The 13,152-nt window shown below is 42.1% G+C and overlaps 1 protein-coding gene across 2 annotated transcripts in view; it reads right to left on the reverse strand.

Annotated features, from left to right (window-relative positions):
* The window catches only part of UTRN (utrophin), a 498,673-nt gene that overhangs the window by 439,346 nt on the left and 46,175 nt on the right, over positions 1-13,152 (reverse strand). The window contains exon 1 of one of the 2 annotated variants that reach the window (XM_080807219.1): positions 3,305-3,580. The exons of the other annotated variant lie outside the window; for it this stretch is intronic. Within the exon in view, the coding sequence (XP_080663345.1) occupies positions 3,305-3,398 (94 nt within the window). The 5' untranslated portion in view covers positions 3,399-3,580. Of the gene's footprint in view, positions 1-3,304; positions 3,581-13,152 lie in introns of those variants that run through there. 2 annotated transcript variants of the gene reach the window in all.

Genomic DNA, 13,152 nt, shown 5'->3' on the forward strand with positions numbered 1-13,152 from the left:
TTCACTACACTCTGATGCAGTCAACCAGCAAGTCAGGAAGCCCTTAATATCTGGCATAGATAAACACACTCCTTCCTTTCAAATTAACCCTTACACAGGTCCTTCCAGAGAACCTCCTGGTAGTGTCCACCACCAGCCCCACCTCCACATTCACACATACAGACACCCCAGCCCCTCAAGAAGTTCTTGTTCCAAAATTCTCAACCTGCCTTGCTTCATGAAGACACTGCCAACTGCAAGGCTTGTCTCTTGAGAGGGCTGCTCAGTGTGCCCCAAGGTTAGCCGGTTCCCCTATGATCTCCTCCAGGAGCTTCTTCCCAGATGACAGCTGGTATTCAGAGGAGCCACAGTCTAATATAACACTCTCCTACATCAGCACCAACCGGAAACGAAGAGATCCAACCCTCTCCCAGCCTCCCTGTTACTCAGAGGAATTGATTCATTCATTCCCACAAACAGATACTAAGCCTCTCCTGCATGGCAGGCACACAGTTGGGTGCTGGGTACAATAGTGACAAAGGTTCCTTCTTGCCCTCTTCCTGGAGGGAACAAGTAACAGTCCCTTGTGCTCCTCCACCTTGAATCTACAGTAGAATCCCTCAAGGGTTTTGAAGAGCTACAAAGTCAAGGCCTCAATCTGCTTAAATCAGAACCTCTGGCCGTGGGGCTTCAACACTGGTGATTCTAACGTGGAGCCAAGGCTGCAGATATTTTAACCAACTCATCTCAAAAGGAAACGGCTGACATAGAGTCCTGTCAGCCACCGAGCAAGCAGGAAGGATGGTGAGAAAAGCTGGGCCTCCCAGCACAGGCTTCCTGACTGAGCAGGGCAACTTCTCGACATAAATCATCTGTGCATTGCTAGATGCCTGCCAGCCACAGAACAGCACCAAATAATTTTTTATGTCACATTTCAAGACTGTTTTTTAACTTTGGTCTCCCTCAATTAGATTATTTTTAACATTTGATCATTTGTACACAGACATCAAAATTAAGAAAAGGAAAAGAATGATGTCACAAAAGCTTTGGGTTAATATTGTAAAATAAAAATATTCGATATCAAAGAAAGACAGGTGATAGATACATAGATGAATAGACAGACAGACAGGTATAGAAATTCAGATTTCAACTTACCCTGTTTTTCCCTGTTGTATCTCAGCGGATGGCTGGGAGGCAAATACACTGGGTTCCCCATTCCAGATCATACCATAGACCAAAGGATCAGCAATTTCAAAAATAACACTGAATAGCCAATTTTGAGCAAATATGTATCTAAAATTCCCTCTACTTTATACCTTGTTTTTTATTATTCCCTTTAAATTCTGCAACATCTCTTGCATATCAACTCTTTACAGTCAAAAGTTTAACATAAAACACTTACGGTTTTATTCTTTCTACCTCATTTAAAGTTTGTAAATAAAGAATTCATCCAAAAAAAAAAAAAAGGATTCAACCCAAATTTTAATGTTACGGAAGCTGAAAATCAAAAAAGGCCATGTGTTGCAATGAAATATATCATCCATTAAAAATGTGTTTTGGGGGGGTGCCTGGGTGGCTCAGTGGGTTAAAGCCTCTGCCTTCGGCTCAGGTCATGATCCCAGGGTCCTAGGATCGAGCCCCGCATCGGGCTCTCAGCTCAGCAGGAAGCCTGCTTCCCCCTCTCTCTCTGTCTGCCTCTCTGCCTACTTGTGATCTCTGTCTCTGTCAAATAAATAAATAAAATCTTAAAAAATTTTAAAAAATTTAAAAAATATATTTTTTGGATCTTTATTTCTAACAAGAACACTAGAGATCTACGCCGCAGATACAAAAATAATTCAGTTCACCAAAAACCAGTGAGAAGAGATCCTAGGCCCTTGTGGAATTTGAAATCAAGTACACATGGGTCTGTTATTTTTTATTAAAAGAACATGCCTTGAAAATTTTTGTTTCTAATGGTTTCACTTCTCCTAAAGCAACTGGAATGATCAGAGGGCAGGAGAGAATGCTAGCTAAATGGACCAGAATTCATATTTAAGCTCCAGTCTACTCAGTTTAAAATGCGCTTACTATTTAAAGATTTGTTTGTATTTTTCTCCTGTCGTTTGATTTCACCACCATAGTTACTTGGAGCCCTTCCTTTGCAGCAACACACAGACAAGCCGACTGTGGGGGCTATTAATGCCAGAGGAAGAAGATTAAAGGAGAGTCCAGAGATATCTCGGAAAGGCCGTGATGCCACAGTCTTTTCCTATGCAAGGGGTTTTAATTCTGGTCCCTGAACAGTATTTTAATTTTCAGTCGAGAGCATATTATTCTTTAAGTAAGAGAGAAAAGTAATAGCCAAAGAAGTGAGTTATAGCCCGCTGATCTCCTCTTACACTTGGCCAAGAAACCAAACTGACTAAGAAAATAGGAACCGCTCCAACTATTTAGTTTAAACATGCCTACCAGCACTGACCACCTCATTCCCACGGGGTTAGGAAGGAAAACAAGAAGAGGTAAAGAGTGATTCCAAAGGGAAGAAACACATATTGCAAAAATTCTAACCAGCCTGAAAGTTTTCCCACAGTGACAACATTCAAGCATGAATGTGAGATCAAACACACCCATCACTTGAGTTTTGTTCCTTTTTCTCAGAAAGATTATAAGACCAGTACGTGAATATATGCATTATACAAGATACGGACGTCTGACCCGATCAGGAAATCTAGGTCACCCTAGAGGTGAACCCCAATGAGAAACGTCCATGACCACGTCCAGCATGAAGTTCTGCATCTTTGTTTCTCCTGGACAGCAGAGTACTAAAACGAAAACCCCATCACTTACGGTCCCCTCTCAAAGTACAAATGTTTCTCTTCACCCCTCGATCAGCTAGCTCTACACCACATATTTTAAAAGGTAAAATATCTTTTTAGCCAGTACAATAAAACAGGTACAGCAGGGATGAGCTCTGTCACCACCCAACGGCACAGAGGAAAGTTTACACAATAAATAGGCAAACCACGTAATAACCAACTTTGAAAATACAGGGAGGTAAACTGAGGCACAGCAGATTTATAGACCCCTGAGTGCTTCTTCTAAAGAAGCCAGTAACTGGCAAAGAGTCACATTCGAAGAGAAAGATGAAGCAGGCCAGTCTAGACAGATGTGGCGTCAGGAAGCGCGAACTGGTCTGTTCCCCTCACCAGCCAGGCCCTGCCTTCGCAGCTCTGCTACTTAACAAATCCCCTTGTTCAGTAAGTGACTAGGAGATCCCTGTCTTTGCTGTCGTCCCCTTTTCTAAACCTCACGGGCTGGGAGTCATGCAGGCTTGCAGACTTACCTGGTAACTGCTTGCAGGCCTGGAGAGCTCCTGGCCCTGGAAAGTCAAGTCTGCACTTTTTCCAACGAAACGGGGAGGCTGCCGGGCCGCTCATCACCTACAAGGGCTTGAGTGACGAGGGAAAAGATGCAGGGGAAGTGGACAACAAAAGCAGCCTGCGAACTGCACACTGGGATGTCCTGTTTTGGGGTGGCTTTTATTTTTCCCATGAGAGGATCTGACTAAACCGAACCCAGCCTCTTCTGCACACCAGACAGGAAGTTACACTCACCAGTCAGTGAAAACTCCTTAGGTCGTTTTTTTATTACTGTTGTTGTTGTTGTCTTGTGTTTTTTTTTTCTTTTCTTTTTAATTGTCACAACTCAGGGCCTTTGAATGTTTCTAATCTACTACAAGGAGATTGCTTCCTGTTTTGACAGTGTTGGGTGGTAAGGGACACCTCCACCCACCTTCCTACCTACTGTGTATATATAAATAGAGGCATTTGCCCTGGGTGCCCAACGGGGGCTGAAGAGTTTGGTTACATATTAACCATACTTCAAAGAATAAATTGGACTTGTTATTTTCCTTTAATATGCATATTTACCTTGGAGAAATGAAATTCAAAAGCATTTCCGCTTAATCCCTTACACACTACTATTGCGGGGGAAAAAATAAGCTTCACCACGCAGAGTTATAAAATAAGAAGTAAAACTTTTGACTCACATTTTCCAGTCTATGTGATTCTGTGAATGTGCTGGGTTCTCTTGCTCTGCACAGGTTATCCACACACAACAAGTGAGAAAAATCATGACCCAGAGTGCCTCGCCCTCTTCTTTCTTGATTCTTTCTCTCCCCCCGCTTTGAAATAGAAACTTTTCACTTATAAGCAAAGATTTTCCTATTCCATGGAATATGTACCTTTGCCAGGATACACAGGGGCTTAAGGTAAAAGCCATCTCTGTCCCCGCTACTGGCTGAGGTATGATCAAGAGAACTTGCCAGGACTTGCCCCACTCTCCTCCTCCTTATCTCTGTGTGTTTCCTAGATAGAAGCTGTAGGACTCTGGCAAAATACTTTCTTTTTTTTTTTTTTTTTTTTTTTTTTTTTTTTTTTAAAGATTTTATTTATCCATTTGATAGACAGAGATCACAAGTAGGCAGAGAGAGAGGAAGGGAAGCAGGCTCCCTGCTGAGCAGAGAGCCCGATGTGGGGCTCGATCCCAGGACCCTGGGATCATGACCTGAGCCGAAGGCAGAGGCTTTAACCCACTGAGCCACCCAGGCGCCCCATGGCAAAATACTTTCTAATACAATCTCCAAATCTGTAAAATGGGAGTAGCGGCCCCACCTGTTTCCTCGGATTGTTGTGAGGAGAAAGCTGCCAAAGGCACAGTGCCATAGACTATGCCACATGGTCAAAGCCCAGTTCTTTTCTTTTTCTTTTTTTTTTTTTTAACACAGATTTTATTTATTTGAGAGAGAGAGAGAGTGCACAGGGGATGGGGGGGCAAAGGGAGAAGCAAGTTCCACACAGAGCAGAGAGCCCGACGCAGGGCTCGATGGCAGGACCCTGGGATCATGACCTGAGCCAGAGGAAGACGCTTAACCGACTGAGCCACCCAAGTGCCAATTCTTTTTGGTAAGAGCTTTATTGACATATAATTCACACAGTATGTAATTAACCCATTTAAAGGATAGAATTCCAGGATTATTACTATATTCACAGAGTTATATGCATCCATCACCACAATGCATTTCAGGACACTTTCATCACCCCAAAAAGCAGTCTCTCTCTGTTTTCTCCCCGACTGGCCAGCCCTAGACAACCATGAAAATCTACTTTTAGGTCACTATAGGCTTTCCTTCCCTGAACATTTCATATAAATAAATTCATAGCATATGTGGACTTTTGTGACAGGCTTCTTCAATGTAGTATGTTTTCAAAGTTCATCCACGTTGTAGCATGTATCAGTACATCACGTCTCTTGATGGTTGGATGATATTCCATTGTATAAATACCCCACATTTTATTTATTCATTCATTAGATGATGGACATTTGGGTTGTATTTAACCTTTGGCTAATACAAATAATGCTGCTATGAGCATTCACAAACACGTTTTTATGTTGATGTGTTTTTAATTCTCTATATGACTGCTAGGTCATATAGTAACTCTGTGCTTAACATTTTGGAAGAACCAGCAGAGGTTCTGTTGGTTTGGAAAACTGTGGTTTTCCAAACCACAGTTTGCACCACCCTGCATTCCCACCAGCTGTGTATGAAGGTTCCAGGTTACCCACGTAGTCATCAACACTTATTATTATCTGCCTTTTTAACTACAGCCATCCTAGTCAGTATGAACGGACATCTCACTGTGGTTTGATATGCATTTCCCTGGTGGTTATCAAAGCGTAATTTTATCAGCGGCCCAAAAAGTCTCCATTCTTATAGGCAGTACTCAAAACTCAAAATACAGAACCACCAGTAAAGCATGGGGACCACTTAAAATGGATACTGGCTACAGCGCCGAAATGAGACCTTACGGTGTCTGGCTTGAACGGTGGCTATTTTCCAAGCGGTATGAAAAAGTGTCAACATTTTTAACTGGCACAGCTGTACGGGTTCATACCAGCTAAATAAATGCTGCCCTTTGAATCATATCTCCAGTAAGAAGCTGCTAGAGCAGCTGGCCCTTCTGTCTCTACCAAAGGGCTGCTCGAGAAAACGTTTAAGATGAAATTCTCAATGTAAATATGATATTCCAATCATTGGCAAATCATTCCTTTCCTTTTGTCTTTCCATCTGTGTCTTCCTCTTAAGTACAAATAGGTTCAGGGTGTCTGGGTCGCTCAGTCAGTTAAGCGTCCTACTCTTGATTTTGGCCCCAGGTCACAGGATGGAGCCCCATGTGGGGCTCCTTGATCAGCAGGGAGTCTGCTGGAGAGTTTCTCTCTCCCTCTTCCTCTGCACCCCCCCAGCTCACAAACACACTCTCTCTCTCTAAAATACAACAAGCGAAATCTAAAAAATAATAATAATAAGCAAACAGAATCAACTAAAGCAGCCTCTGAACAGCCCTAACTATGTATAAGAAGAAATTCTAGACCAGATAGGGCTCACGACTGAGAATCTCAAAAATTTTGAAGGTAGCCAAGAGGAACAGGTCAGGATCTAGATACTAGCAATATTTTCCCCTTACCTCTTAAAAATGGTATTTTGGTCAGACAAATATAGGCACCCCTAAGCTTATCACAGTATTATTTAAAATAGCCAAATATGGAAGCAATCTAAGGGTCCCTCGATAAAGAAATGGATAAAGAAGCTGTGGCATATATAGATCTATCATATCAATACTACCCAGTCCTAAGAAAGAATGAGATCTTGCCATCCACAACCACACAGAGGGGGGGACCTGGAAGGTATTGTGCTGAGCGAAATACATCAGACAGAGACAGATAAATTCCATGTGATTTCATTTACACGTGGAGCTAAGAAACCAAACAAATAGAAACAGACTCATAAATACAGAGAACAAACCTGTGATTGCCAGAGGGGAGCAGGTGGGGTGGTGGGAAAAATAGGCCAAGGGGATTAAGAAGTACAAACTTTCAGTTACAAAATCAATAAGTCGCAGAAATGAAAAGTACAGGATAGGGAATACAGTCAATAACAGTGTCATAACTTTGTATGATGACTGATGGTAACTATACTTACCAATAGCAAGCATGGTGTAACATACACGATTATCAAATCGCACTATGTTGTAGACCTGAAACTAATGTAAGAGTGTGTATCATCCATACTTCAAGTAAAAAGGAAATGTGATATGGGGAGGACAGTAATTATTCTAATTCAAAGGGATTATCCGATCTAATTCAAAGAATTATCTAATTTTAAATTCAAAAACTCTAATTCAAAGAGGTTATCGGGTTTTTTCCTAAAGCAAAGGGATTATCTAATCTCATTCAGAGGAATTACAGTTTTTTGCAGACTTCATGTTCCATTTGAACAAATTCGTGTACAATGATGTTAATTATCTCTTTCCTAAAACAACCTATTTTAGGATTTTCATTCTCTCGATCCCTAAAAAAAGAAAAATGAACAAAATAAAACCTATATAAAATATGACAAAGAAAATACAAAAATGCCATAAGCTTTAAAAAATAAATTTTTTTTATTTTCCAATATAAGACCTCAAGCCTAATAACATGTATTAATAACATGATTCATCCCTCTCCAAAGAAATTTTCCATGTCCCAAGGCAGCTCTATGTAATCCATTGTTTTAGTTATTTCTTGGCCTACAGCTAACTATGAAATAAGCGGCTGAACTTTCCTATGTCAAATAGAACTTTCCATTGTGGGAAATTTCTAAAACATTCATATTAAGCTAAGTGGAAATGTCATCATAGCTCAGGAGCAAATATGGCCTGTGTCAACTAGTACAACTTTTAAAGTAGGTTCCATGCAAGAAAAGCAAACCATTGATCAAACACAAGCACAAAGCCTCTATCAGAGTTGCTATAAAAACTTGATGGTGAAGAAAATCAGAAGCAACGATCAGCTTATCAAAGGCATCTGAAAGTTCTTCTAAAAAGATCTAACGGGGGGCACTTTTTAAAATTGTTTTGTAATATGAGAACCCACTCTATCCACAGACCCTTTCTGCTAGATTACAGGTTGACCTCATTTCTAGTTCTTAGGAAATCAATAGACCATTTATGTTGCAAGTATCTGTTGAGGGTATGCACTTTCTTATTCAATCTAGTGTTGACAGCAATAATCAAATTTGGTACATACCACTAGCTCCATTATAGTTCAACAGCAACTGGCTGCCCGCCTAGGTCTACTGTCTCATCGAAAAGGAAAGAAAGGACTGGACTGGAGAGAGAATCACAGAACGAATCAGCTGAAATTCCAGGAGGTGGTATAGAAGCAAGACAGCCACTGGGAAACTAAGCTCTCTCTATGGGGGAGGCACACGCCCAGCAGCTTGCACAAGGTCAGGCACTGGTGAGCTGACCTTGCTGTGGAAGGCATGCATTTTCTTCAACCTTTCTGTTATCTACAAACCATCTTGGCTTTGAACATCTCATTGTAACTGGCAGTCCTAACTAATGAACCTACATCCAACCCTGCAAAGCAGCAGACAAAATCTAGAGACAAACACACCGTCCAACACCAGGGAGGCCAAGTACAAGTGAACACTGACATTAGGGCACTTCCTGAGAACTCTCTAGACACTACTGGCTTCGATGAGTAATTCTTCCACGTGCACTTGGGCTAAAATCAAAAATTCTTCTCAGATCACAAAATGCTAAATTAATCTTCTTATGATAAAAACAAGGTCAGCTTTAAAAATAATTAGAGAGGGGGCGCCTGGGTGGCTCAGTGTTGGTTAAGCCTCTGCCTTTGGCTCAGGTCATGATCTCAGGGTCCTGGGATCGAGTCCCGCATCGGGCTCTCCGCTTTGCGGGAAGCCTGATTCCTCCTCTCTCTCTGCCTGCCTCTCTGCCTACTTGTGATCTCTCTCTGTCAAATAAATAAATAAAATCTTTAAAAAAAAAATTAGAGAGGGAGAAGATCTGACTTTGGAATTTTACCGGACTTGCTGTTACAGACGTCGAATCTCCAAGAAAACCATGCTCCAACTAATAGATATTCTCCACATAAAAGCAGCATGGATGATGACGTCATGTCCTGGTATGATAAGCAACTGTTTTTCTCTATTGTAGAACCTGAAACAATTTCAGGTTTACCAAAAAAGGTGTAAAAATAGTACCAAGAGTTCTCATATTCCCCTCACCTAGCCTCCCCAGACATTACCATATTACATAACCAGAGGATGACTGTCAAACCAGACAATTAGCCCTTATGCAACACTACAAACTACCCCACAGGTCATGTCCAAATTTCTCCACTGTCCTCTTTTCCTAGGGATTCGTGATTCAGTCCAAGATCCTGCACACAAGCAACATTTCAAACATCTAGGCTGTGTCCTTTTCAATAAATCATGCAGCATCTCATGAACATTTCTGATCTCTCCAAGAGAGATCATATCTTCTCATGCTAATGAGGAGGTGTCATCATTAACCACAGAGTCTTCCCAGCTGGGAATGTTCTTTTCTTCCACAAGTCTCTTCATATTTACTCTGTCAGTCTTATCAACCTTACTGCGTAAACATAAGGTCAAACAGAGCTTCACAACCCCTTTCCAAAACCCTTAAACCAGTTGTTTCACCAAACTAGAACTTTTCCCACTTGAGCCAAGTTAATAGAGCACAAGAGGGAATATGTTACGTTAAAACAAAACAAAACAGCAAGATTCAGAGCAATTTCCCCCCAAGCAAACGTATTAATAGTTCTGCAAGAAATATGTGTGTGTCATGAATGGTGAGATAAGGAGAGCTTTTTTTAAAAGCACCCTAGCAATTCAAGTCAGATTTCACCAACAAATGAATTTAGGTCAAGCTCAAATTTACTGTTAAATGAAGTACAAAGAAAGTACCTTCTGGTGTTCAGAGTTCTTTTAAACTACCCTCACTGCAGATGAGGGATGGTGGAACTGCCTATGAAATCCATGACCTTTTTCATCTCCCGCCTACCTCAACCACATCCTCTTTCACTCCTTCTCCCAACAAAGCCACCTGCAGTGTCCCCTCTGCCTCCGGGCTCTCCCCACACCAATCCACCTTTCCAGATTCCCCAGAGTGATCTTTCTAAAATAACTACAACTCCCAATGACTCATAATCCTTAAAGATTTCCCATGCCAAAAAGGGGGAGGGGGTGGTTATTTCATCATCTTCATGAAGTTTACACAGGTCTCCACCACCTGAATTAACTCCCCTATTGGTCCATACCATCTACACAGCATTACAGAAACGGTATAGTCTCTGCCCCTCAAGATTCTCACAGTCGAATTCAATCCCTTTCATATTTTCATCAGAGTAATTATTGTTTAGAATACAACTTCTCTAATAAAAAAAGAGTGTAACAGGATATTTTAACTCATTTCTTTTTTCTAGCTAGGAAATTCTACCTTCTTTTTTTTTTTTTTTTTTTTAGATTTTATTTATTTATTTGACAGACAGAGATCACATATATAGGCAGAGAGGCAGGCAGAGAGGGGCGGGGAGTAGGATCCCTGCTGAGCAGAGAGCCCAGTGCAGGGTCTATCCCAGGACCCTGAGATCATGACCTGAGCCGAAGGCAGAGGCTTAACCCACTGAGCCACCCAGGTGCCCCTCTACCTTATCACTTGCTCACGTTAAAGATTAACAAAATACCACGTGCTGACATGACAAGGATTTTTCACATGACTTTAATAACATATCTAAAAATACTCACAACGCTACTGTTGGTATGGTTAAAACAATTACAAAGAGGAAAAGCCAGGAAAACTTTTCTAAAAACAAGCAAAACCAAAAAAGTAACATCAAGGATGGTATTTCATGGGCTGAGTGATTTCTCATGAGACTGCTTTTCCAAAGCACAAAGATATAAATAAAATCTGAAATCATGCCTTTGTTTCCATATTAGTATATTAATGGAATGGAATGCCATTATAATCAACAAAATTACATTAGAGAGAAGTAAGCCAAAACGCCCACCACTGAAGAGCTTAGAATTTATCCCCAATCACGCAGAGGCTGACCTCAGATGCAAACGTAAAGAAGAGGCCAGTGAAGGAGGAAAGATATCCTATTTTTTTAAAGTATTCTTAGTTTTATCTCCTAGCATGCAAATAGTCAAAAATACCTACTTAGAATGATGAATTAAGAGAAAAATTCCTAGAAGTTGTATTTGAGGATTAAATTGTAAATGTTCTTACAGTTATCTCAGGAAAACTGTACAGAAGTAGTGAGATTCAGACGTAAGGAAGGAGTACCACCAAATCCCTTAACAAGATGGGTAGAGAGAGGTGGTAGGTGCACATGTCCACTCTCTCCACCCAGATAGGTGAGGAGAGCTCTGAGTAGGAAACTGGGGTTCCCTCCCAGAGCAGGCCTCCTGTGTGTGTGTGTGTATGTGTGCACACACGTGTAGCAGGGTTTCTCAACAGTTATGCTACTTCCAAACAGAAATGGCCATGGCCAGGAATCAACAGAGGTGAGGCCCAGGAGCTGAGAGCCATCTGTGTTAGAAGAAGCTGACACTACATGGCTGCTGAGTGATGCCAAGGCTTTGTAGAAGCCAGGATCCAGTCTGCCAGGCCAGCAGAAGGAGCCCCGCAGGACTGGCTGCTGAAGGGAGAGGTTCCTGGGGTGGCCACTCCAGAAGCAAGCATCCCACTCTAGCAGAAGAAAGGAAGGTCATTGCCAGGGTTCTGCAAGGAGCAGGAACAGTTATTTAAGGAGACATCAAAAGAGATGAATAAAACAACACAAATATTTTAAAAGGAAAGTGGAATTTTTAAACATTATTTTAAAAGGAAGAAAATGGAAGTGATTTTTCTGAATGTTTTGCATGTTCTATTTTTATAAATCGGGTGAAAAAGAAATGCTGCCATCCATTAGCACAACGACTGGTACATTGCAAGGACTTAATAAACGAACACTTCCTGAAAGAAGAGAAAGGAGCCGATGTGGAAGACACCAACAGAGCAGAAGTTAACAGCAGAGCAGGACAGCAAGAGGAGCCCAGGCCGGCTCTCACATCCAAACAGCACAGCATGTGTGACGGGCCCACCTGATAGAGAAGGGAGATGGCACAGTCTATGCGGGGGGCAAAATGAAAACTTGCAGCACTGGGGCAGACCCCAAAACTGCAGAAAGGGGCTCCACAGGGGAGAAGAGAGCTGTGGCCAGACAAGGACACTTCCAGAAATACAAAGGTGGAATCATTTTTAAAAGCAGAGGCAACCTGCTGGTCCGCAGGACAAAGGTCAGCAAATGATTTTGCTTGAAGTGCATCTGCTGGCATGGTGAGGCCAACTTCCCCAGTTTCAGAAGGTTCTAGAACCATCATGCTTCATGAGAACGTATGAAGAAGAGAAGCAGGGGGATTACTCTTTATTGTTAGCAATAAAAACATTCAGTGGGAAAAGTGACCTAAGTCACAAGTATAGGGCACACCAGCCTACAGATCCAGATGCAGGCATCATAACACTTTGCCCCTCTGTCACTTGCAGTGACAATCTCAATCCAGCATCTGCTGTTTGGAGCTCTTAGGCCCTTATGCAAACCTGAGGATGTTGGCAACTCAGGAGACATGGGTATTAATGTGTGTGAGTCATCTGTATTTTCCGCCTGCAGCTGATACCACACAAAGATAGTCCTGTCTAATTATGGGCACACCCACCCAAACTCCCATGGGTCCTACCTCTCAACTTGGGAATGAGGTGTAATCACCTACTTGTGACAACTCAGGGCTGAGCATGGGGAGACTCTGAAGGAAGGATCCAGGTAATAATGAGGCAGAACCCAGGCCAAGGCACTGACCAGGCATATTTTCAATCAGCTCCAGGATTTCTGACATGATAGAGTTTCCAAGAGGTAACCAGGTGAGGAACAGAAAAACCAGTACTGGTTATCACTCAAAAATTTATGAGCCTTAGGACTTAGCAACAAGGTCCCACGACCCAAAGCCGGGTTCGCTGAGCACCTACTCTGTTACACACAGCACACTGAGAACCAGTTCCCAAGCCAGGCAGAGTGACGAAACCCAAGTGCCACAGAAGGGAGGCTGTGGCACTTGCTATCACCGCAGGGATCGGGCCGAAGCACCGAGACAGGCTGGAGCCTGTAAAAAGGGAAAGGAGAGGGCAGAGGCTGAGCAAACAAGGTGGGAGTGATCGCTACAGAAGGCAAGAAATGCACAAGCAGCCTATTGTTAAAGTGTTCTAAGAAGTCACAAAGAAGAGGGAG

The sequence above is a fragment of the Martes martes genome (genome assembly GCF_963455335.1).
Source record: "Martes martes genome assembly, chromosome: 6".
Lineage (NCBI taxonomy): Eukaryota > Metazoa > Chordata > Mammalia > Carnivora > Mustelidae > Martes > Martes martes.